The sequence below is a fragment of the Lottia gigantea genome (genome assembly GCF_000327385.1).
Source record: "Lottia gigantea unplaced genomic scaffold LOTGIsca_30, whole genome shotgun sequence".
NCBI lineage: Eukaryota > Metazoa > Mollusca > Gastropoda > Lottiidae > Lottia > Lottia gigantea.
Window position 1 is genome coordinate 1,968,241 of NW_008708987.1, and position 25,446 is coordinate 1,993,686.

At 33.2% G+C, this 25,446-nt stretch overlaps 1 protein-coding gene across 1 annotated transcript; it reads left to right on the top strand.

Annotated features, from left to right (window-relative positions):
* Positions 1 to 21,378: 21,378 nt before the first annotated feature.
* Positions 21,379 to 22,398, top strand: LOTGIDRAFT_161715 (hypothetical protein; the record flags this gene model as incomplete). The annotated part of the gene is made up of 1 exon (XM_009057549.1): positions 21,379 to 22,398. One exon carries the CDS (start codon positions 21,379 to 21,381, stop codon positions 22,396 to 22,398), a length of 1,020 nt encoding a protein of 339 aa, XP_009055797.1.
* Positions 22,399 to 25,446: the final 3,048 nt, after the last annotated feature.

Sequence of the window (25,446 nt, forward strand, 5' to 3'; positions counted from 1 at the left end):
AAAATGTCATTCGAGTACACGCCTGCCTTCAAACCAGAAATCTAAACATAAAACTCGAGTCGTGGAATGTCGTTAAGATAATGCAGGCATTGTACGAAGAAATTTGGAAAACATATGTTTTAGGGTGTATATAATTGTAGGTACAAGACTAACAGGGAAACTGAGACGAAGTGACGGAACAATATGGTAATGTCTGGATAATTGAGCCTACAGATAGCAGAAGTCAAATGTTTTCCGGTTCAATATGACACGATTAGGAAAAAGTTTTATTTGAATGACATGTGCCATTTTAAACTAGTTTGTAATAAGTTGGCATTTAAAACACAAGGTAGCTGTAATGTTAATGGTATTTAAATAGCAGGTCCTTTGTCTCTTCCTGTCTATATTAATAGTTACTAGTTTTCAACAAACTAATACTGCATAGTAGATATATAAATAAATGGCTAAAATGGATATCAACTTTATGCTGTTGACACGTTTCAGATATAAAAGCCTCATCAGTTTGGCTAGTTTTACAAATGGGGTTGACTTTCTTATTGGAAACTCTAGGCACTTAGACAGATAAGACATGGTTTGAATATAAAGTCCTCATCAGGACAGTTAGTTTTTACAAATGGGTTGGGCTTTCTAATTTAGATCTTTAGTCACCTAAGCATAAGACACATGTTTCAGATACAAAATCCTCATCAGGACAATAAATGTAAATTAAGCAAAAACTCTTTACTTTAGAGCCTTAAGCTTACAAGCACAATCCCCACAGTAATCTAGAGATGGATTTTAGAAATTTTTCACTTTAGATTTGAAATATTAAAAGTATTATTCAGTCTAGAATTTGTCTGATGAAAAGGTATAGATTCAGGATCATTAAAATTTTGAGGGGATCTATAAGAATGCTTGACTCAATCAAAATTTGAACAAACAATAGATCTTCAGACGGTCAGGTATTGAATAGTAACTGGACACATGTGAGATATGAAAGAGAGGATAAATTGGGTTGCTGTGATACCAATGGTTTGACCATCACGTTGACCTTGACTGGAGTGGACACAACTTTGTTTGATTAACTCAAGCTCTCAATACCTTCGACTACTCATAGTAATTTTCATTCACTTCATAGACTTAACATCGTAGACAGAACGTCCAGACTCTGAGCCAATAATCGTGTCTCGGTCACTGCGGTCATTTTGTTATTCAAGGTTAGAGCGGGAAAAGAAGGTGTAATCATTACTTGTTTGAGTTTCACGTCTGCACTGAGCCGGCTATCTTAGTATAGACATGTGAAGGATTTCTACTTTCACTTTTCTTACTTTCATTTTCACCTTGCTTCCGGCTTATTTTCTGTTCTTTGAAATTGAATTATTTTAAATATGTCAAAGTTGCTGATGGATAAAGAAGTTCTATAAATGGCTGAAATGTTAGGTACATGTGTACTTCTATGTGTCAAGAAAAACATTTTGTGTTTAATCGATTATTTTCACTGTCACTCTGCTACAGAAATGTTCAGTTCTTTGTTTTTCTTTGGAAAAGCACCGTGTGCTACAGGCTATGCACTTTAAAGATCCCTCGACAGTTGGAAATCGAACAAGAGTAGGCTAATGCCGCTGTCCTGGCAAAATTTCCCTCATTGCACCCTGCATGGCATTGCCCGTTCTTCATTAGCCCACATGGTGCAGAAAAGTAGGACGTAAAACTCCATTCATTTCATTTCATTTTCCCAAGTCTCAGGATATTTGAGATATGTCAACTTATTTCATCAATTTCATATGCCATAAAGTACTTGTTCAATATCCTCTTTTTTCAATCACAGAGACAAGTCTAGGTCTATATTGAGTTATCTCTATGATATATTTTATCAAGAATATAACAAGTGATATATGATGTTATATACTGTATAAATCATGTATTATTCTGAACAAACAACGCTAGTTTATCCTCGTCAATGTTGACCAAGATGGTCCAAGAGGAATCATGACATTCTGTGACTAATATATTTTAAATTGATGTATGAAATCTGAGCCTGAATCTATTCTTCATGTTAGGATATAATGATAATATCTGAAAGTAAACAGGGGGATATTTTAGTCATTGTCCTTGGTCAATATTGTCATACATGATACAGATCATAGGTACATAAAAGGGGGCTGTTGTAGCTCAGTGAGGTAGTCGCTTGCTCGCTAACCTGAAGGTCCAGTGCTCAATCCCGGCAATTCATAGGTACATAATAAGGGCTGGTGTGGTGTGGTAGAAACTAGTTCGTTAACCAGTAGGATGAGTGTTCAGTCCCGACATTGGTCGAGATAATACCTTCAGATTTCTCAACTAGCTTTCTCCAGTCAGTGATGCAGCTTCAAGGGCTGAATGAGAAAGGATCTAGTTGCTGGGATGGAACAATAAACTGAGACCCTGTGTACTGCACAGCTGCTCTGCAAGCTTCAGATCCATTGACAGTTTGAAATGACAAGGCTAATGCCACTATGCTGGCAAAAATTTCCCTCATAGCTCACTGCATGATGTTGCTCATCTTTAAGCCTGATACGGTGCAGAAAAGCATGGAGTACACATACTTACAAATCTATAGAAATATTTATTGTAGTATAGAATTGATACTCTTAATCTGATTTCTATACAAAACTTATAAATATAACAATAGTGGTATATTAGACCAAGAATAGAGTGCAAGTACTATTGTATATATATAAAAGGGAGATACCTATTAAGAAAGGGGGTTTGTTAGTTATTTAGTTATATCTGTATTCACATGTCATTTTAACTATATATTTAGTTTATCTCTTCTCAATTATCATTGTGTACCTAATACATGTATATATATATATATCCCTATCTTCATATTGTCCTCTGTATATGAATAGAAAATAATAGACCTAGTGAATGACCATATCATTGCAAATGGAGTGGACACCCCTTCTAACCTGTAAATCTGTGACTAAATAATACAATGCCTCTACAAATTTTTCATTAAGAGGACAGATATCTACCCCAAACAATTTTCTAATGACTTTCAGTGTAAATCTGTGGATGTAAATAATACAATGCCTGTCAACAAGTTGACATAACAAGGACATTATTATGAAATTTATCCCAAATAATTTTCTAAGACTCACAGAAGTAATTTCAGAATCAGGAAATATGGTCGACATTGCCCTGAAATTTTGGATCAGAGTAGAAACTGGCCATATTCATTCATTTAACATAGTGTTTAAGATTTTCAGTGAAATAGATAGCTTTCCTACTGTCTCTTGCATGTGACTCTAAATGAGGTTCTAAATTTCAAACTAATGTCAATATAATTATGTAATATAAACCAAAGTGACCTTGAGACGGATGTTTTCAAGCGAGTTGATGTAATGTTAACACCATGCACTTTATATTACGTTATACAACTTTGGCATTCAGGATGTATTTTTGCACATTCAGTGATCAAAGTGTTAATTTTTATCAAAAATTTTCATTTACACTTTCTTTCTTCAAGGTAAAGATGCAAAATGTGTTCAAAAGAAATTTCTTCACAAAAGTTATAATGCGTCTCATCTGATGAAGAACACAAAATATCTTGAAGAACGTCTAAAAGGTTTTGTGAAAGAAAGCCATAATTTAAATGTGCATATCTTATAGAATATCTAACATGTGCACATTATTCATTTCAATAGAATATTTATGATTTATTTATTGTAAAGAAACAAGAAAAGATCTGCTATTTATAAAAGTTTGGTTTTCCCACCCATTTTATGTTTTCCGTCGTAAAGTGGCGTATCCTCTACGTTAGCCAGATGTGATGTTTATGATTGTATATATATATATAAGTAAAACAACTCCATAATAGAGGAAGTTTTGGTCTATTGAAGGAAACGGATATTAGTGTTTGAGACGTGAAGGCCTTGATTTTCTTTAATACTCCTTTTATTTTGCGCCATTGTTATGTATTTACATTGGTCGGAGGTGAACAGGGTCAGATAACATGTGGGATGCCTGGGGCACCCTGAGAGGGTTAAAAAATAAGATGATAAATTCAATAAATAGACAAGATCTCATGATAACCTTGAGCAATATTAATATCATTAAAAAGATTTGTGGACAATGAATTAATAGTTTGATGTTAAAAACACTGACAGTCCATCAGTCAGCTTGGTGAAAAAATCAACTTTGTTTTTTTGATAACAGTAAAACACCAGGGAAAAACTCAAAAGAGGTGTTTCCATATGGGGCCAGGGAGGAGGGAATGTTCCAGAACTGTTGTTGGCCTGGCTTTGGTCTTCTACTATCAAATATCTTATTATTTTACATTGGATAGGTTTGCGTATGAGCCCTGTTAGATAATGTCTGAAACAAACTAACACTTAATGATTTCTAAAAATGCCTGTCAACTCTTTTCTAACCTGGTCCTTGCCCATGGTTTGTCTTCTGGGAAAAAGTTGGCTTAAATATGATGTCATTTCATCTTCAAGTTAATCCCCGAATCAACACAAGTTTTTCAAGGTTTGATACAGAGGTAAACATTGTTAAGTCTGTGAAATCTGCTAGATAACAATGTTGTGTATTGAACACACTCAGAACTAACGTCACCTGTTGAGGTTTGCTTTCTTCATCAGTCCCGTTTATTTCTGACAGCTTCATAAGAAATTATCATCTTTAACTAAGATCAGCAGATCATGACTTTATGGCTATCAGCCACCATTAAAGTTGGGTTTCCATCTTCAAGTGTCAAACTAAGCAAACTATTTGATTAATTGGTGTTTCTAATGAATTATCATGTATTCTTAATCATATCATTACTTTCTTATTGCATATAATTAAGAATTTTCACCAATCATAAATGTCCTTGTATGTACAGTCAAAAATACTTTTTGACCTTTCTTGATCGGTCACACATTGGAATTCTGCTGGTAATTCTCTTCTAAATTAGCTAATTATGAATTAAATATGGACGTGTGAGGCAAACTGGTATTTTTCCAAGTCAATAAAACACCTCTACTTTTTATTCATATTAGCATTTTTAAATCATAAATGAAAATAAAGGAACCTATCTTTAACTGATTATGTAATAGTAGGATTTGTAAATCGTGTTCCTGTATTGTTAGTTGACACTTTAGCAGCTAGCAGTCACTGGCTGTACACATTAATAATCTGATAAATAATAAATATCTGAGATTAAAGAAAAGTAGGCTTCAACTTCTGGTAAAATTTACCTCCTTGTTCATTACATTACATAAGCTAGTTGGTATGTAAGTAAGTACGCATGTGTAACACGTTCAATTCCTACTTCTGTTTCTGGATAAATAACGTTGATTTATTATGGCTAGCTTATTGCTAAGCACACAAATTACAATCTTCCCCTTTCCTCTTGAACCTTTTTTCCCCGTCTCTATTATCCCCTCCCCCTGCATGGTTTAACTAATAGTGAGGTAGTGACTGATATAGAAAGTAGTACAATACATGATGCATTGGTTTCATTTTAGAGTTTTATTCTGTATACTCAGTACTGGAGTTGCTCAGTTTGTTTGTTGTTTGTTTACATTTTGTACAGCAGACGTGCTTGTCAGGTGTTTTAAAGCAGATAACAGTCACTCTTTCGACATCATCAGAATGACAAGCTATTACAAACTTCATCATCAGAATGACAAGCTATTACAAACTTCATCATCAGAATGACAAGCTATTACAAACTTCATCATCAGAATGACAAGCTATTACAAACTTCATCATCAGAATGTCAAGCTATTACAAACTTCATCTTCACAATGTCAAGCTATTACAAACTTCATCATCAGAATGTCAAGCTATTACAAACTTCATCATCAGAATGTCAAGCTATTACAAACTTCATCATCAGAATGACAAGCTATTACAAACTTCATCATCAGAATGTCAAGCTATTACAAACTTCATCATCACAATGTCAAGCTATTACAAACTTCATCATCAGAATGACAAGCTATTACAAACATTACAAACTTCATCATCAGAATGACAAGCTATTAAAAACTTCATCTATTACATCAACTGTAATAGCCACCTTTCTTGGATTGGATTGTGTGCTAGCAAATTATACACTTCGTCAAGGGCTCTGATTGGCTATATTGAATAGCGTACAATCCAATCAAATCATGTATTTACAAACTTCTGTGATACAAGAAAGGTGGCTACTGTTGTCAAGGTATTAGAAGTAGTTCGTAATAGCTTGACATTGTGAAGATGTTGTTTATCTAAACACTATGAGCTCTCTTGCAGAAATATCCTGTCATACATACACAGGACAAATAAACAAACACACCGAAGATGTTTACCAAAACACCATTGAGAAATAAAAGACAACGTTACAAAAAATGGCATCCTGTACATCCATAGTCGTTAAAATTTCACTCAATTATTTTTAAGTCACGTAAAAATCAAACTTTATTCCCATCACATAGTTGACTATTGTTCGTTAGTGAGTTAATGCCCTTGTTCAACTTTGACATTTGCACTTCAAAAAGTTGTCTTTAATCAAATGTCAAGTCATATTGGTGTGTACGTTTTGTTAAACACCAACCAATTGAAGAAGCTGAAATGGTGAATCAAAAACATTTTGTGAAATTATCATTAGGCAGAGCTATTTTTAATTTTTAATGATTTTGAAGATATTCTGATATATGAAATACTTCTCAAGTGACAGTACTGAAGACAGTACAGTTGTAAAGAATAAACCATTATGAATGAATTTCAAGATTCATATCTCAATTTGTAACACAACAGATCATCTTATCATTGGTATTATCAACTCTTACCTAAACTCTTCTGTGGGTAATTTCTCTTAAAGATGGTTTCCTTATTATTTATTTGATTAATTGATGTTTCTAATGAATTGTCATGTATTCTTAATCATATCATTATGTTCTTATTGCATATAATTAAGAGTTTTAACCAATCATAAATGTCCATGTATGTACAGTCTGGATAAACAACAAATGACTTTTTTACCTTTCTTGATCGGTCACTCATTGGAATTCTACCGGTAATTTTCATCTAATTTAGCTAATTATGAATGAATTATAGACATGGTATTTTTGCAAGTCATTAGAACACCTCTACTTTCTATTCATATAAGTATTAGCATTTTCATTTTCTTAAATGGGAACCCATTTTTAAGTTGTAATTGAAATAAGCAACACAATTCAATATCAGTTCTGTTATGAAAGGTACTGTCTGTCTTGATGCATCTTCAAATTCTTTTTTTCTTCATTTCAAATGTCCTGTCTATCAACAAATTTTTCCATTGATTGAATTTTCTTGCCTTTTCTATCCTGTACAAATTACTTGTTTGTCATAATTCATATGTCTTCTTTGTACGACTTCCAATTCCTAAAAATAAAAAATTAGAATTTTATTGACATTTCTATTAAAAAGAGAAGTAGGAAGTGTGTCGAGCAAAAAGTAAAGTATTTATTCTCTCGTTTCTAATAATATCTCATATTCACCACTTCAGGTTAAAAAAATATAGAATTTGATTAATTAAAAGTGTTGAAATACTTTACTTAGTGCTGACATACTTGGTTTAGAAGTGTTTTATCAGACGTAGGTCTAGGTAAATAGTCTTTTATATCTTGTGATTGTGCGTTTACGGGGGTGTAAGAAACAGTCATTACGAGACCTTGAATTTAAGTTTTGAAGTATTGAAAGTCTTTTAATCTTTCTTAAAATTATTTCATTCATTAACTAGGTCATTTTATTACGAAATCAAAAATTGTTAATATCTCTCAGATTATGACACGGTGAATGGTTGAATTATTATAATGATGAATTGATCAGTCATAAGGCAACCTTGAAATCAAGTTTTCAGAATAGGCTTTTTAAATTTTTCTTAATGAAATTTCATTGATTATTCTGGTGTTTCTAGCTCAATATATTTCGAGAGGCCAATATTTAAATTGATCCTAATACAGAATTCTTAAAATAATCCAAAGACATTTGCTTAAGGCACTTACACACCAGCTTTCATTGAGACTCGTCACCCTAACACCAAACTTAAAATTAGATAGTTTACTTAAGTCAAAATCTGGTTGTGATAGTATCGGTTGGTAGATGACAAGTTAACGTTCGCTTCCAGCTAACTGATATCACAGACTAGGTAGTTGTTGGTAGATGACAAGTTAACGTTCGCTACCAGCTAACTGATATCACAGACTAGGTAGTTGGTATATGACAAGTTAACGTTCGCTTCCAGCTAACTGATATCACAGACTAGATAGATGACAAGTTAACGTTCGCTTCCAGCTAACTGATATCACAGACTAGGTAGTTGTTGGTAGATGACAACTATACACTATACAATTACTAGATTTTTGGTTCCTAGAATTGTCTTGCTAGTAAAGATTTTTATTCATTCTTATAAGTGACGAGGGTATATCAGCTTTGTTGAGGACTTTATCTGTTAAGCATTATCTTGATTTGTCTGTATTATTATTAATATTTTGATTTTGATGTTGTTTGGAGGATATTATTGATTTTAATCTAACAGCTCTGCAGTGACAAACATGTGACACCATTTTTCTATTTCCTCCTTTCAACCTTTCCGTCAATTTTACCTTCTATTTGTTTTTCAAAGTTTTGGTTGTTTTTTTAACGTCAGCAAACGTAGATTGTTGATTTAACAAATAGCATAATAGGACCTAAAACAGATCTAATATTTTCACATCGTTGTTTTGGTGAGGTAAAACATCGAAACTTTGAAATCTTTTTTCGTTTCTGCAAATTTACTTTGACAAATATTTTATCATTTTTGGGCGTGAAAGGTTGGTTGGTTTGCTTATTTGGAACAAAAGATTGGAGCTATTGAATTTTATGTAAATATTTTTCTTGCATTTTCTTCTGTCCAAAATAAAGAGACAAATTAAATGCACTGTGTATCAGAGAGCGAACAAACTCTTGGAGAAAATAGACTTAGTCAAGCTGCAGTTTTGAACAATTTTGGAACGGAACTTTCATAGGCAAGCGTTCTGAGAACCATTCCAATTCTGACCAAATTCAAAGATGTGGTCTCGGAATTGACACGATTGGGGGTATGTAAATGATACGGAGGGTTATAAACTACTTCATCAGCACCTACATCTGTACCCACATACAAAAAAGGTTAAAAAAAACTCCATTGAAGTGATAAACTGCGGTGAGAATGAGGTTTTATTTAATAAATTCTGTTTTAATAACATGAAAATGTTTTGGTGAATGTTTCACCTCTCCTGTTCCGTGTTATATCAATATATATCAATGATGTATAATAATATTATGAGTAAAAACTGGTCTACTTTCATTTTGAATTAGTTCGAATTCGTATATAATTGAAGAATTTCGAAAATTTATTTTTAAGTCTAGAAATGGTTTCCAAAATACCATATTCTTATTAGGCCAGATCTTAGAGACCTTAACTTTGAAGAAATATATCTTGCCAATGTACCTTAATTAACAGAGCTTTTAAGTTCTGTGCTGTGTAGCTGGTGTTAATATAAGTCCACAAGTGCAAAACCAATAAAAGTTAGACAAAGTTTGCTATTCAGGAAGCTCTCCAAGTGCAAATGCAACAGCAATATTATAAAGTTGTTTTCTACGGAAATAACAAGTATTTCTATACTTATAGAAGCTATAAATGATCCCAATATATACATGATAAGTTTAGAAAACCTCATCACAAAAGTTTATTAGTGATTTTTATGTTTATTATTCAGATATCAATCCACAAGAGTCCACAAGAGTACAACTGTACTGAATGAACTGTTTGAACTGATGAAGTCGCTAGTTGGTTCTGGACTAGTAAAACTGGTTCGTTTCGTGACCAAACAAACCACTTCAGTGACCGGAAAATACGATTAAACCTGTACATTTTTTAATTAGACATTGTAATGAGGGAGAATTTATTTAAATTAGTTCAACAAGAATTACTGACATGGGATTTAACCTTTAAGAATAAGAATTTAATGAACTCTCGACCTGCTGGTATGTGACAAAATACTGCCACTGACCAGTCTTAAAGCGCCCTCACACCATAACGATCACTAGTTGCAAATTAATATAAATCCGGAAAAGCAATATAATTCCAAAATCTTGTCCAAAGAGATGGCAAAATCAAGAGTAAGAGTTGAATAGTAATGGACTAGCGAGAAGTACCATTAGGTGTTTCAAAAAGAGTAAGCATGGTCTGCTTTGCACGTGACACCTGCCAATACAATGTAGGTCAAAATTATGTGATACAACCAGATCAATTCATCCTAGTAATGGTTGAAAAAAAGAAATAGTGGTTTCAAGCCAGCGTTTACACAGTTCCAAAGTTGTTGACCCCTTCAAGGCTATAGTGCAAGGGCCCCTTTAACAACCACAGTACTGTTGACATTGTACACCTAATACCTTGGAATGTTACTTTGACCTTTGACCTATTACCCAATCCAACTGGTATGTCAGATGTCAATAAGTTGGTCCTTGAAAGAAGGATGGTCTAGTGTGGACACCTTACTTTACACCACTTTACACCAAACAACCACACTGACTTTTTGTTTCTTTCTGTACAGTCTTCGTTAATCAGCATCACTACGATGAACTTTTGGACATTTACTTACCACATGTTGCCTCTGACGACACCTGAAGAGTCCATTGATGATCTCTTTTGATGTTTGAAAATTGGACGGCCACTTTTCTTTTGACAGTATTTACACTCTGGGAGTGAAATGTGTAATTTGCCGCGGAAAGAAAATTGTTAATGTCAACATCTTGAGAGATAGATACAACTGTAGAAAGACTTCCGTTAAATTTCTTCCATTGTCTTCATTTAAAGTGTCTCGTCGTGTTGGTTTATGCAAATCTTCAATACGTCGCTTCAGTTATTTGAATAAAAATGTCCTTGAAAACTTCGAAGGTCACCAAGTTCATTCTGGCTTCGTAAAGTCGAAGAAGTCTATCGCTTATTGAATTTTCCGCATTTATTGAAATTCTAAAATTTGCTTTCTCTATTTTTTGTCAAAGGCAGATGTGAGATTATTTGTTTTCAAATGATTTTTGTTCAAGGTAACTCAGTCTAAAACAACATTTATCAAAATCTGAAGACAGAATTTATTAGGATCTGTTAAGTTTCTTTTCAACTACTTTTACTGATTCTCATTTGTGTTACTGGAAAGAATAAGCACATTATGACTCCAGCATGTATAAAGATATTAAGATTAGCATAAGATTTGAACAACATAAAGAAGCGAGGACCACATATACCAAACACAAGACAATATTATGGAATATAACACACTTCTTTAATAAGGTAAGGCACATAACGTTTCAACACAATATACACGTGTCATCATCAGATGTAATGGCAAGAGAATAAAACATAACAAATTACATTACATCTGATGAAGACACGTGTATATTGTATTGAAACGTTATGTGCCAAACCTTATTAAAGAAGTGTGTTATATTCCATAATATTGTCTTGTGTTTTGTTATATTAAGATTAGAAGCTTTCAACATTTCAAGACAAAACCTTATTGCCTAGAAAGATATGCTGTTACAGTCACTGCCAAAAAACTATTGTATATATATCAATATTATATTATCTTACTGTAATTGTATTATTATATGTGTTTGATAATTAGCTTTAGAGATGGTGAGTTCCTTTTGGTGCTAACAATGCTATCAGTGTCCCTGATACACATTAAAAGTAAAGTAAACCTCTTTACAATCCCTTCTTTTGAAAGTTTCTCATCAATCAGTCCTACTTCAACCAAACTCCAGGTGAACATTATAAAAACCAAATTAATGGACTAATACAGGTTAGTTTCAATCAAACTCTGCACACCTGAAATCAATCTATCAGTCAGGGGAGATAACCTTATCAACAGATCAACTCAAGTTCAACAATTCCGATAAGAAATTATTCTAAAATAGATACTCTGTATTTTTCTTGGCCTGTTAATTATCAGGAACTGTTCAATGGTCTTATTCTTTATAATCTACTGTTCCTGAAATAGATTTAGATTATCAGGGGGGCCGCAGGTCGTGGGAACACTGATAAGATTTTTATAATACATCATTGGGAGGAAAGGTGCGAGATTGATATTTTAACCTGGTTTTGTCCTGTCACTGACGCAGTTTATTTTTTTTATGGACACCTTTCTGTACGAGCTATACTAGACAAGCAATGGATAGACATAACTATACCTCATCCTAAGAAATCGAAAGTAGCATTTATCCTATTGATACAAATTATTATATTATTATGTTGTCATCTGAAAATATACAGATATAATGTTCTTCAAAACTTCCATTATGCCATATAATGTAGGATTTGATGACTGGTAAAACCCAGCTCAAGCTATTATTACTATATTTTGTCATTATTCAATCAGACAATTGGACGATAATGACGACTTTGTGGAACAAACTGAAACTAGCTCCTAATCTTGTTAACAAATTAACACATTTGTGAACTCCCTAAAACCAGCCCAGATACAAAATCAACATTGTTCTATCAAGTTATCACTAACTTTAACTCTGACTCCTGAAACCATATCAAATAGTTACCTTGTTAACAAATATGTAGAATCCCTGAAACCCTCCCTAAATACAATATCAACATTGTTGTATAGAGATGTCAGTAACTGTAGGTATTTAAGTATTGTCTGGTATGTTCGTAAACTGAGCGGAGATGAAAGTTATCAATTTGTTAGTTAGATACCAGAGTTCCAGCAACCTGACAGTGAACATGGATCATCACAGACTGGAGATATATAGTGAGGAGGAATTGAAACATCTTAAATGATTTGAACTTAAAGGGCAAGCTTTTCTAAGCTGTTTATGTGTCCATTATGTGTATTGACACTGAAAGCACTGGTTTGCACATTTCAATTTTCAATCAGACGTCTGTGGGTCTTGTGATTCAACAAAAAATTGAGAGTTTTCCGCTGGTTACTATCATGAGCTAGGCAAATCATTCTCATCATAAATTTGCTTGCTTGCTTTTAGGAAATTATGCTGATTAGTAAAAGGAGTAGATGGAGAGGGTACTATAGGGGAAAGCAGGTTCCCCAATTCTATTACTGGTATGTAAATAGATATTGTTTATACAAAAGAAAAACTACAAGGTTCTTCTTTTAAGCTGCTTCTTCTTAGCTGCTTATTTTAGCTGAAAACTTTTCAGTCAGTCCTCATGTTATTATAAACAAGTTATCTTGATAAGTGATAAGGAATAAACATATGTTAATTAGTCTCTCATTCTCGTTAATTAACTTCTACATTAAATACTACTATCAAATCTATAGACTATTAATACCACCATGATATACTAGTTCTGGTAGGTGATAAGACTCAGTACTAGATGTTAGATCTGTTCAACATTATATTTTCAGTCTCTATGCTAACTAGCTGATATGTTCTGTTCAACTCAGTGGATTGCTATCAGATTTATAGACTTTATGATATACTTACTGGTTATTGTAGTTGATAAGAGTTTACAGTCAGCTCAGCTCAATGTTAACTGGTTTCTGTTATTCTACTTCTTTGGAAGGTCATCATTTAATCATTTGCATTATTCCAAGTTTCAGGGAGCTGCAGTGGCTCAGTGAGTTAGACGCTTGCTCGCTAATCTGAAGGTCCAGAGTTCAATACCGGCATTTTTCAAAGCGGTTTCCCCTTGTCAGTGATGCAGGTAAGAGGGGCTGACATGGAAAAAGCATCTAGTCGTTCGGATAGGACAATAAACTGAGGCCCTGTGTGCTACAGGATGTGCAAGACAGTTTGAAATCTAAAAAGAGCAGGCTAATGCCGCTGTCCTGGCAAAATTTCCCTCATTGCACCGTGCATGTCGTTGCCGTCTTCATTAGCCCACATGGGATTCCAAGTTTCAGATGTTTGTGGTTTTTGTAATTATAGAAATGCTAAACCATATATGACGTCACTTTCGCAAAATATCATAAAATGCTTAGTTAAATTGAAATTGCAAGAACCTCAGATGTGTGACTGAATATTGGAATATTTAGAAAAACTTCTTGTCTTAATTGTCTTATTTTGTATGTGCAACATGTAGAAATACTAACATCATATAGAGGTTTAGCTACTAATCTCTGTGAAATACATAAATAGTATAAATATTGGATTGATATTCCTTTAAACTGATGACAAATGACTTAAAATTGACCTCCTACTGGTCAACTGCGTGGACTAACAGTCCATCCTTGATGTCGAAACTTATTAAAACGTTGGTGGACTACTGATGACCGATTGTTGAAATAGTCTTAGAAGGTTAAGAGATCATTATAACAATGATCTGAGGATAATACCAAGTATGAATCACGTTAAGCGTTGGTCACTCCCAATGTCTTATGCTATTGTTGGCGTCTAATGGACTGTAGAGGGTGGTCAAGTCTATTGTCCACTGTCGAGCCATTGTAGTAACAACCAACCCCTATAAGCTGGTAATTAAGGGTTGGTAATTAAGATGTAATTAGCAACTATTTACCAGAATGATAATGATACTTTCTAAAACGAAAATCACCCTTCATAATTCTCGTAATAACCACCATTTAAATCTTCAACAGTGAAGAGTTTCAATAACTATCGTTTATTGTTGTGGTCGATGATGAATGTTCTATTTGGAAGAAAAGTACTGAAGCCTAAATTGGTATCATTTATACCTTCATCAGTGAAGAGTTTCAATAATTATTGTTTATTGTTGTGGTTGCTGTATTTTCGATGCCAAAGCATAGTACAGCAGCCTAAATTGTTATCGATAATATCTTCATAAGTGAAGAGTGCTACTGACACTGTTTGTTGCAGCCATTGCAATGTGTCCATGATGGAAGTTGGTATTGACAAACTAACGTAAACCTAATTATCAGAGTAGATTTGGTGAAGTCATATTTTGCAATTCCCAACGGTAAAATTCGTTCTAGGGCATCAAAGAATATCTGTAAGTTGTCTAGACTGCTACATTTGTTAAATTCTCAAGAAATCTTGTGATTTGCAGGATATTGCAAATTTGCAGAGTGCATGACTTAAATTTGAGTTTTAAACCTTGAGCTGTTGTCTCAAGTTCATAATTAATAAATTTGTCTTGTGGATTTCAGGGAAAATATTCTTTCAGAATCGTAATCACTTGACAATTTTAGAGAAAAATTTCAATGGAGGAATTGAATGAATTCTTTCAGTTGTGGTTTTTATTTCTAAAGAGTACTTGATAACTCTTATTTCTACCTACTTGAAAAATCTTGGTTTGAAAAAAACCCAGAGTTGAGACGAACATATACCTAAATGATATTTCACCCTGATATTGATAACTTTAAACAAATAATCCAATAACAATGTTCACTTTGTTCAACATAACACATCAACGATTTTACGAGGAATTTATCATCGGATCTGTCTTCAAATAATAAGCGTTGTTTTTTAGTCTCAATTGTCAAGATACTGCTAGTTGCTAAGATTACGCCAATTAGCTTCGCTTCATTGTATTTGCTTAAACTGTCGTCCCCTCCCCTCAAGTTCAAGGTCAGTTCCGATAACATTTCGCCAATTGTCTGAGTAAATTTATGGTAAGACTGCACTGAGTCTATTGTTCAATGGGAGACGGAAATTTGAATGGATTGTTGTTAATAGTCATATAGTATTACAACGAATGGTGTTCAATAACAAAGTTTTAAATTTAATTATAGTTTTGGTACTAATCTGGATTTTTTCATTGAAAACTAACCCACTGTAACTAGTTAATGAAGGGGTTGGTAGTACATTCAGATAGATTTATACAGAGGCTCAGTGAGTTACAAACCATGCTCGCTAACCTGAAGGCCCAGGGTTCAATCCCTGCAATGGTTGAGATAACACCTTTGGATTTTCAACATTTCCCCCTGTCAATGATGTAGATTGGAGGGGCTGACATTGAAAGATCCCTCGACAGTTAGAAATGGAAAAAGAATAGGCTAAAGTGTTGATCCTGGCAATATTTCCTTCATTCCACACTGCATGGTGTACAGTTATGTGAAATAAAATCACATCATAGCCCTAACCCTAAATTATAACCATTATACATCAAATTGTTTAAACTGTGCAAAAAATACTCTTTCACTGGAAGTTATACCTACAAACTGAGCCTGTGCTTTCTTAAGAATTGCTTCACCATAAGTTAACACCCTGTAATTCCTATTCATCAATTAACTCTACCTATATATTGATAATGAATGAATGAATATTGAATGAATTGCTATGTATAATTACAGACATACCCTCGGTACTTACGGTACGTGTCAACTTAATTTCCACAGTTTAATTGGTAACATTTTCACTAGTTGATACTTAAATTCTCTTACCCATTATTAACTTCATTTTATTTTTAACTTGTACACTTTTAAGTGTCTTAATTTTCTTAAATTATAATTTTATTAAAATTGTAGCTTTAAGTTAGCCATGCCAAACTAATTCTTAATACTATAATAAAAACAGTGCCAATTCTGCAAGAAAGTTTCAATTTATTTTTTATTATTTGGCATGTTACTACAGACTCAACAAGCCTGTGGGAACACTTTCTAACATCCAGAAATAGTATTTAAAATTGATTTCAATTATTGAAAGTAAATTGATAAACTTTGTTAAATCGTGTTACGTGGATTGTTAAAAAACTTATATCAACTTTCTGTGTGTATCAGGACCATTATGAGCTTCTATTTGCATCTACTACTACTACTATTTCCTACTACCAACTACTACAACTACCAACAAGTACCTAGTCTGCGATATCAGCATCAGCTGGAAGCGAACGTTAATCATGTCATCTACCAACCAACCTACCTTGTGGGCTTTCTGCTTGGTATACCAAAGTTCCCAGTTAAACAGTGGTATCATGTGTTTGTGATTGTTTATCTAGCCGTTCTGTTCCGAGGCTAAACAAATTCTATACAACATTCTTATGATCTATACCTTTATATTACAATCTGAGATATAGTTTACATGGTTAGATATACCTAGTTGGTCAGTGGCATGATTTCTGTGTGCTCAAGCGTCTTTCTGGAACACCTAGTAAGTCACAGTCGTTAACATACACTGTTACTTTTCAAACTATCTAATACTAGCTATTCATCTGAGATTGTTTATCATGATTAGATACACATTAGTGAACTGTCATTTAAGCTTGTCAGTGTACCTCTCTGGAACACCTGATATAACTCTGTAATTGGAATTGTCAAAGCAGCATTCGTATGATGTATACCTCACACTTGAAGACTGTAACACAGGTAGATTGCTTGGTTTGTTATTGTGGCAGCCATTTCCAAAACACCTTAATGATAACAGTAAAACCTGTCTCAAAATGATGGTTGTTTAGAAGAGGTATACATTTCTCTTGCAAACTTGACACCTTCATGACCTTAAAGTCATTCTCAAGGTCAAAGTCTGGTTAGTTTATATGTTGGTGGACTGTTTCCTTGTAAAATGCTTGCTCTTTACTCATTAATCATGTATTAAATACATTCCAAGCTTATGGGTTGGGATTGAAATAACTCTTGCAATTCTTAACTATAAAGAAACTTCAGGTGGACCATGTATTGTATCATAATAGGCACATAACTTGCTACATTAGATGCATTGAAAACTTTTGGTTTGTATTTGGTAACTGTAATGAAGTGTCATTCCTCGTAAAAGGTCAAGACCTGGCTAGTTCAGAATTTTATCATATCTTTCTAAGATGCAAATAGCATTCCAAACTTTTGATTTGGATTGAAAACCATCTTGCAATTTGTAACTCTAGTGAAAAGATATATCAAAAGTATGATATCACAATCAAAACACATGTTATAAAATAGGTGTTTGTATAAATCAAGGTAAATATGTCTGTTTATTTTCGTAAAGCGTAAAAAATTTTCTTCATCCAATTAAATTTATCATTTTAATATCACAGAGTTTAAAAAACAGATTTAGCGTGACTCAAACGACAATAAAACAATGAAGCAATTGTAAAGATAATATTTCGTACATCTGGTTATCATTTTCTATTTTCCACCTGTAGGGTAGTATTAACTATAAATTATGGTAAATTACTGACCAGGGATGCTGTTTGGTTAGTTTACCAGCCATGTCTGACTGCAGATCCTGATCTGACTATAGCGTAGGTAGCATTAACTACTGATTGTTGAGCTAGTGAAAGTGGATACTGATCTGGCTATATTTGCCAGTCATGTCCAACAGTAACTCAAGGATATTAGGGAGAAAATGTTAAATTACTGACTAGGGATGTTGATCTGGCTAGTTTACCAGCCTTGTCTGACTGTAGATGAAGGTTGATGAATTGACTTGCTAATCATGTCGGAATGGAGCTCTTGGTTATCATCAATTAAATAAGTGCTCGGGATGGTAAATTTTGTTTTCTTTACCAGTCATGTCTGTTAATTTAATTGCATTTGCCAGTCATGTCTGACTGAAGTTTAAGGATATCGTAATAGAAACATTATTAATTTACTGATCACGGATGCAATCTGGATTATTTGCCAGTCATGCCTCACTACAGCTCTAGGCTGTTAAGTTATTTTAGATCAGTGCCAATTCAGATAGTTTGCCAGTCATGTAAGACAGCAACTTTAAGCTTTTAATTTGATCATGTTTGTTACAAGAGTAATGATGCAAGGTCAACCCTCTATCATGTATGATTCCACAATACAATGTATACAAGAATTTGCACTTATACAATTTTAGTTTGCTTTGAATGATATTTGCCAATCATGCCTGACTGAACCACAATTCTGATACAAGAGAAATGACAACAATGCAAGGTCCACCCTCTGTCAAGTATGATTTCACAATACAATGTATATAAGAAATGGCACAAGTAAAGTTTAAAAGTTTGTAATAAGAGTGAGAAGATAAGAAAAACAATGAAAACCATTAAATGGCTAATGTCACCTATATTTATAAACACAGACAAGATTCTATATTGTAATGTTAAAACTCTCATGTTTCTATGTCACATGAAAATCATGTCTTGTTGCCGTGGTATTTTCATCTTTATAATGTTTTATAGATAGTACTTGTGTACTCTTTATATTTTCAAATGTTATAAAGCCATAAAATTACATAAAATTACATAAAATTACATAAAATTACATAAAATTACATAAAATTACATAAAAACCTCGTAGATAACACATAAATAGAGCTGCAATGATTCACTGATGAATTTCTGTCTTATTGATGCATTTGATAAAATAAATCATATCGTTGGATGAATAACGTATAGTGTATCGAATCACAACACATAAGTTTTCAACCAATCGAAGAATATTGCTTAAAAAACTCAATTCTTTCTTTTCCAGACTTTAATACTACGTCATTTCATTTAAAAAAATATGCTATTGATACATAGGAACCTTAGTGACGTCATCAAACACTTAGTTTTAATGGAATTGCAACAACTTCAGACGTCTGATTGAAAATTGGAAGGGAGTAAATCGATGCTATCAGTGTCCCTTATACACATAGAAATTTTTAGAATACTTCTTTACAATCCCTTCAATATAAATTAGAACCCTCTGTCATGGATTGTTTTCTGTATTTTTCAGATGAGAGACGAGGATGTTATCAGAGATGGTGATCATCTGTTATCTTCTTAAACTAGGTTAGTGTTTCATCAACTTCTACTCAAAATATCAACTGCATAATACCATCAGGTGTGCGAACTACACCTGTTACCGTTTAAAATCACATCGCTAAGTCTTGGAATTATTTGAAAAGAAATAAGATCAGGACTGAAGATGTCTTGAGACTGCCATTAGAGACTCGTCAAGGCCTGCCAGAGGCCATGGGACAGACGATCTGTTGCTTTAATCATGATATGAACACAAACTAGGACCACTTGTCTCAACAAATACACACAGCAGGTTTCTGACTTGAGTTAGGGTAACAATTCATCTCAAACCACTGTCAAGTCTTTTAACCAAGTTTTGACAGCTTCTCTTATATTGTGTTACTTCATTTATGGAATTGAGAGGAGTGTTTTAGTTTAATGCTGGCCACATTTCCACATCTTTTAATGATTATATTCATTGTGCTTTGAACAATCAGAGTTGGTTTGGTGTTAATTCTAGTGGAGAGTTTGTGTTAGTTATTGTTTGGTGTTTCCAAATCATCTGATCAAATAAAACTTGTTTGAAATCAGAGGTTTGGTGTCAATTCTAGTGAAGAGTTTTGTTTTAGTTACTATTATGTGTTTCCAAATCATCTGGTTAAATAGAACTTGTTTTGATGTGAGATACACGGCCTATTGACCAGTAGCATTTCTACAGCTGGGTGAGAGGGAAGCAGGGGGTATCTTATCCCCCCTGCAACTGAGGTTTCCTGTGCTTTGCCCCATTTTCAAACTCCTTATTATTGTACAGATGGAAAGAAGTGGCCCACCCCCCCTATATAATTTGGTGGCTCTACTTAACTCCCCTTTGCAACAATGGCCCTAATAAGTGCAAGAGAAGTGGGGCATTTAATGAAATATTATACCGATTCATTGCAAACACTGACAAAAATTAACCCGAGTCAATTTTGATTTAGATTGACGAACCTATTAGCCTAGCTGATGATATTAAATACCCATCCTATACTTGTAACCTTTTATTATGTGTTATTAAAACAGTGAAACTATATCCTGTCTTTATAATATCACTGTCACCTTATACCTACCTTATTGTTCGTAAACTTGGAACTGAACCAACAACTATCATTAAACTTGACACTAGTTTCATTATATAGTTTAACCCTTTCAGACCCAGCCTCATAAAAACTTACATTTGACAAGATTTTTTAAAGAGACTTTTTTCATGATCATCTAATAAACAGCATAATAATAAAGCCACTTTTTCATCATCATCTTATGTATAGAATAAAATTTTTTTTAAAATGTAAGGATTTTTAAAGGATTCGTTGCATTATACAGTTTAACTCTTTCAGTACGAAACCTCATAAAAACTTACATTTGACAAGATTTTTTTGGTGATCATCTTATGAAAAGTATAATTAGTTTTTTAAAAAAAAGTATTTTATAGGAAAGACAATTTAACCCAGCCTCATAAAAACTTCCAATTTGAAGATATTTTAAAGGGACATTTTTTTCATTTAATGAATAGAATACCCGTAATTAAATAAAAAGAAATGGATGAAAGGTTTTAAAGGGATTTGTGGTAAATTAAGGAAAAGAAACTTGTCTAAATCCAACACACAATCTGCAGGTTTCAAAGAGTAATTCAGGTATTTCTCATTAAAAGCTCTAGTCTCATTAAAAGCTAAAGAAATGATGTTTGACCAAATCAACTAATCAATCTTCACAATGTCAAGCTATTACAAACTTCATCTTCACAATGTCAAGCTATTACAAACTACATCTTCACAATGTCAGGCTATTACAAACTTCATCTTCACAATGTCAATCTATTACAAACTTCATCTTTACAATGTCAAGCTATTACAAACTACATCTTTATAATATCAAGCTATTACAAACTACATCTTCACAATGTCAAACTATTACAAACTTCATCTTCACAATGTCAAGCTATTACAAACTTCATCTTCACAATGTCAAGCTATTACAAACTTCATCTTCACAATGTCAAGCTATTACAAACTACATCTTCACAATGTCAAACTATTACAAACTTCATCTTCACAATGTCAAACGATTACAAACTACATCTTCACAATGTCAAGCTATTACAAACTTCATCTTCACAATGTCAAGCTATTACAAACTACATCTTCACAATGTCAGGCTATTACAAACTTCATCTTCACAATGTCAATCTATTACAAACTTCATCTTTACAATGTCAAGCTATTACAAACTACATCTTTACAATGTCAAGCTATTACAAACTACATCTTTATAATATCAAGCTATTACAAACTACATCTTCACAATGTCAAACTATTACAAACTACATCTTCACAATGTCAAGCTATTACAAACTTCATCTTCACAATGTCAAGCTATTACAAACTACATCGTCACAATGCCAAACTATTACAAACTTCATCTTCACAATGTCAGGCTATTACAAACTTCATCTTCACAATGTCAGGGTATTACAAACTTCATCTTCACAATGTCAAACTATTACAAACTTCATCTTCACAATGTCAAACTATTACAAACTTCATCTTCACAATGTCAAACGATTACAAACTACATCTTCACAATGTCAAGCTATTACAAACTTCATCTTCACAATGTCAAGCTATTACAAACTTCATCTTTACAATGTCAAGCTATTACAAACTTCATCTTCACAATGTCAAGCTATAACCAACTACATCTTCACAATGTCAGGTTATTACAAACTACATCTTCACAATGTCAGGTTATTACAAACTTCATCTTCACAATTTTTGAGAAATTTGTTGATTTTGTGACAACTCCTGAGGATTTCCGAGTAAAATTGTAAAAAAGGGAATTTTTTAAGAAAATACTAATATGAGATCATGTATTAATTAGTCATTTTAATAGCAAATAAACAAGGAAATACAACTGTTGTTGAGGACCATCAAATAAGAAATGCCTTCTCCATGAAAAGGTTAAAATTTAAAATGCATGAATAAAATATATTTTGTCCTTAAATTTAACCTTTCGTTAGTCAAAATTATAAAATCCATTCCTTTTATTGCATAACAAATATAGCCATATGTGTAAAAATTGGACGTGGACACACATGGAAGAGATTTGGGTGAAAAGAAACACGACAGACAAAATAATATAACAATCATTAGTATATTGTTGGTACTATTATTCTTGGACAAGGCAATAGAACTAGTACTGAGCAATTGGGGTGAATTATATAATACCAATGAACGAAACTACCAAAATTAGCGACATTTTTTCCATAACCAAGCATTGTTACTTACTAATGAACCCCTGAGTTGTTTTGTTTTGAAATGTTTCAGTCAGAAAGAGAAAGAATGAAAGTTTTTGTATGTCATGAATTAAAAAGTTGTTGGAGTTTTTCCAGACAGGTTCATTGTTTCTTGTCCTTGGCATTTTTGGACTTCGTCACCTTCTATATATAGCTCACAAAGTGAGACAAAAACTCACTTCATTTGTCTGAATTCTTTTTTAAGAATTGTAAAAGGACTTTGACCAAGGTTGTCCCCAGCTGAAACTACACATGCAATGAAGTTGAGTGTCCTACTATTCTAAAACTAAGTGGGTTAACGAAGACTGGCAATGTCATGCAGTCTGCTCAGTGTAATTTTAGTGTGTCATGTCTTTAATCTCTTCCCCAAGTTTAATCATTCCATTTCCAACAAAACTCTATCCCCACAAGACAAGACTTAGGACACTATTTGATTCTTACAGGGGCAGTTATGAGAATATGACCTGATGGAGAGTGCAACTTGTCTGAACCCTGTGTATTGCTGAAAGGATCAAGTTCAACTGAGAATCAGTAACCTTTCAAAAGTTGCCATGCAATTTTAAAGCTCAAATCAAACATGACTGGCAAATACAGTCAAAGTAACAACCCTGCTGTATCTGACAACTGTTATATGATGACATGAGATATTGACTGGAAAGTTTCAAAATAAAACTATACATGTTGCTCAAATAAGGTCCAAAAAAAATTCATTTTAAATCATATTATTTTATGATTGTTATATTTTGATATGAATTTTTCTGAAAAAAGTCATAAACTTCAATGAAATTAGGACAACAAATATTTTAATTCAGTTTATTTTTTAATGATATTATTTGTATAAAATGTTATCAACACCTCATCAACACCTTTCTGTTACTCCCTAGGTTACAGTCAGAAGTTCAAACTTATTTATTTGACTTCTGGTCTCTCAAATTCTTTAGTTTTTGCTCACAATTCCGCATTTATGAAGTCTAAATTTGCATTAAATGGATTGTAATGTTTGACTGAAAATTAGAATGGTGTAAATTGATGTTATCAGCAGTGGTGGAGCCAGGTTTACGTCCGAGGGGAGGAGAAATATCTGAAATTGCCTCCTCTGCCCCCCTTTGGCTCTACCACTAGTTATCAGTGTCACTGTTTCGCATGAATAGTTTAGCAAACCTCTTGTCAATTTTAGAGCAAGTTTAGTTTTCGTGTGACATTTCATCAAAAAAATGTTTCATTTATGCATCTTAAAGTAAAAAAATGTCTTGTTTCCTCTCACGTTATGTTGTCTTATAAAAGGAACAAATCTTTGATCTGCATTTTTTAAGTTGAAATTTATCAAACATCTACATTATATACAATTAAAATGGTGGTATTGAATCTACAAATTGTAATTATTTTCTCAAAAATGAAAATAAAGCAACTAAGATGAAATTATTTGAAGTTTGATACGTTTCATTTGTTTTTTGACAATCATATAAGATATGTATCAAGACGATAATTTTAATAAGATAGATTTAGTTTATGGAACATTAATTTTGTTGACAAGAAGTCGTCATTTTGTGAAAAATCATTGAACGGGTAAATGAAGAAGGGGACGTGATGATTAAAATACTTTTAAAAGATGTTGGTTATCGTGGTTAATATTATTTTTATCACCAGGATCTCATGAATAATTCATGACGCTTTATAATTCGATTAAGGACGGGCGACAGTCATTATGTCAAGCATAACAAAAATATTTATTTAGAAGTTAAAGATCTAATCGGTCAACTAGGTTTAAGCACATCGGAGAAAAAAAATGGCATAATATGCTGGTGGAGATGTCTGTTAGGAATGGTTTTGCACACTGAGAGTTAAAAGAATTAAGGAAAGGTCTTGAAGAAGATTATGTGGTCTGATGTCACGACTGGTGGACAAGACTGTATAACCAATGTCATTCTTTAATTGCTGTTATTGCTTTAAGCTTTTGAGCCCAAAGAGCAGGCTAATGCCTGGCAAAATTTCCCTCATCGCACTCTGCATGACGTTGCTCATCTTCATTAGCCCACATGGTGCAGAAAAGTAGGACGTAAAACTCCATTCGTTTCATTTCCAAATGAGTTCTTTATTGACTTGAATAAACTCACAACACAGTTGCATGAGAGATACTTTATTGACTTATTGAGCTCCAGTACAATACAATTCTTTTATTGGTGGATCAGGACTTGCTCACTGTTCTAGGCATATGATATCCTGTTGTGTTATTCTGGTATCTCTCTGTAGAATTCACAAAGAGTTAAAATCAACTCCAATTAATTAGAAAGGCTTTGCTTACTTGTGAGAATTTCTAGGGCATTAAGCTATTTTTTAAATCTTTGTTGGTATCTTTAAGATGTAAATGTCTAGTATAAATATGAGACTTGTCAACTTGGTGAATTCAGAAAAGTTATCAATGTCCAGGGAGAGACCATCATAAATTATACCCCTCTGCACACTTCTTATATTTCTTTATTAGTTTAACTAGTTAGGCACTTGGTAGCAATGCTGAGGATCTGGGGAAAAAATCACTGTTCAAATGGTTGAT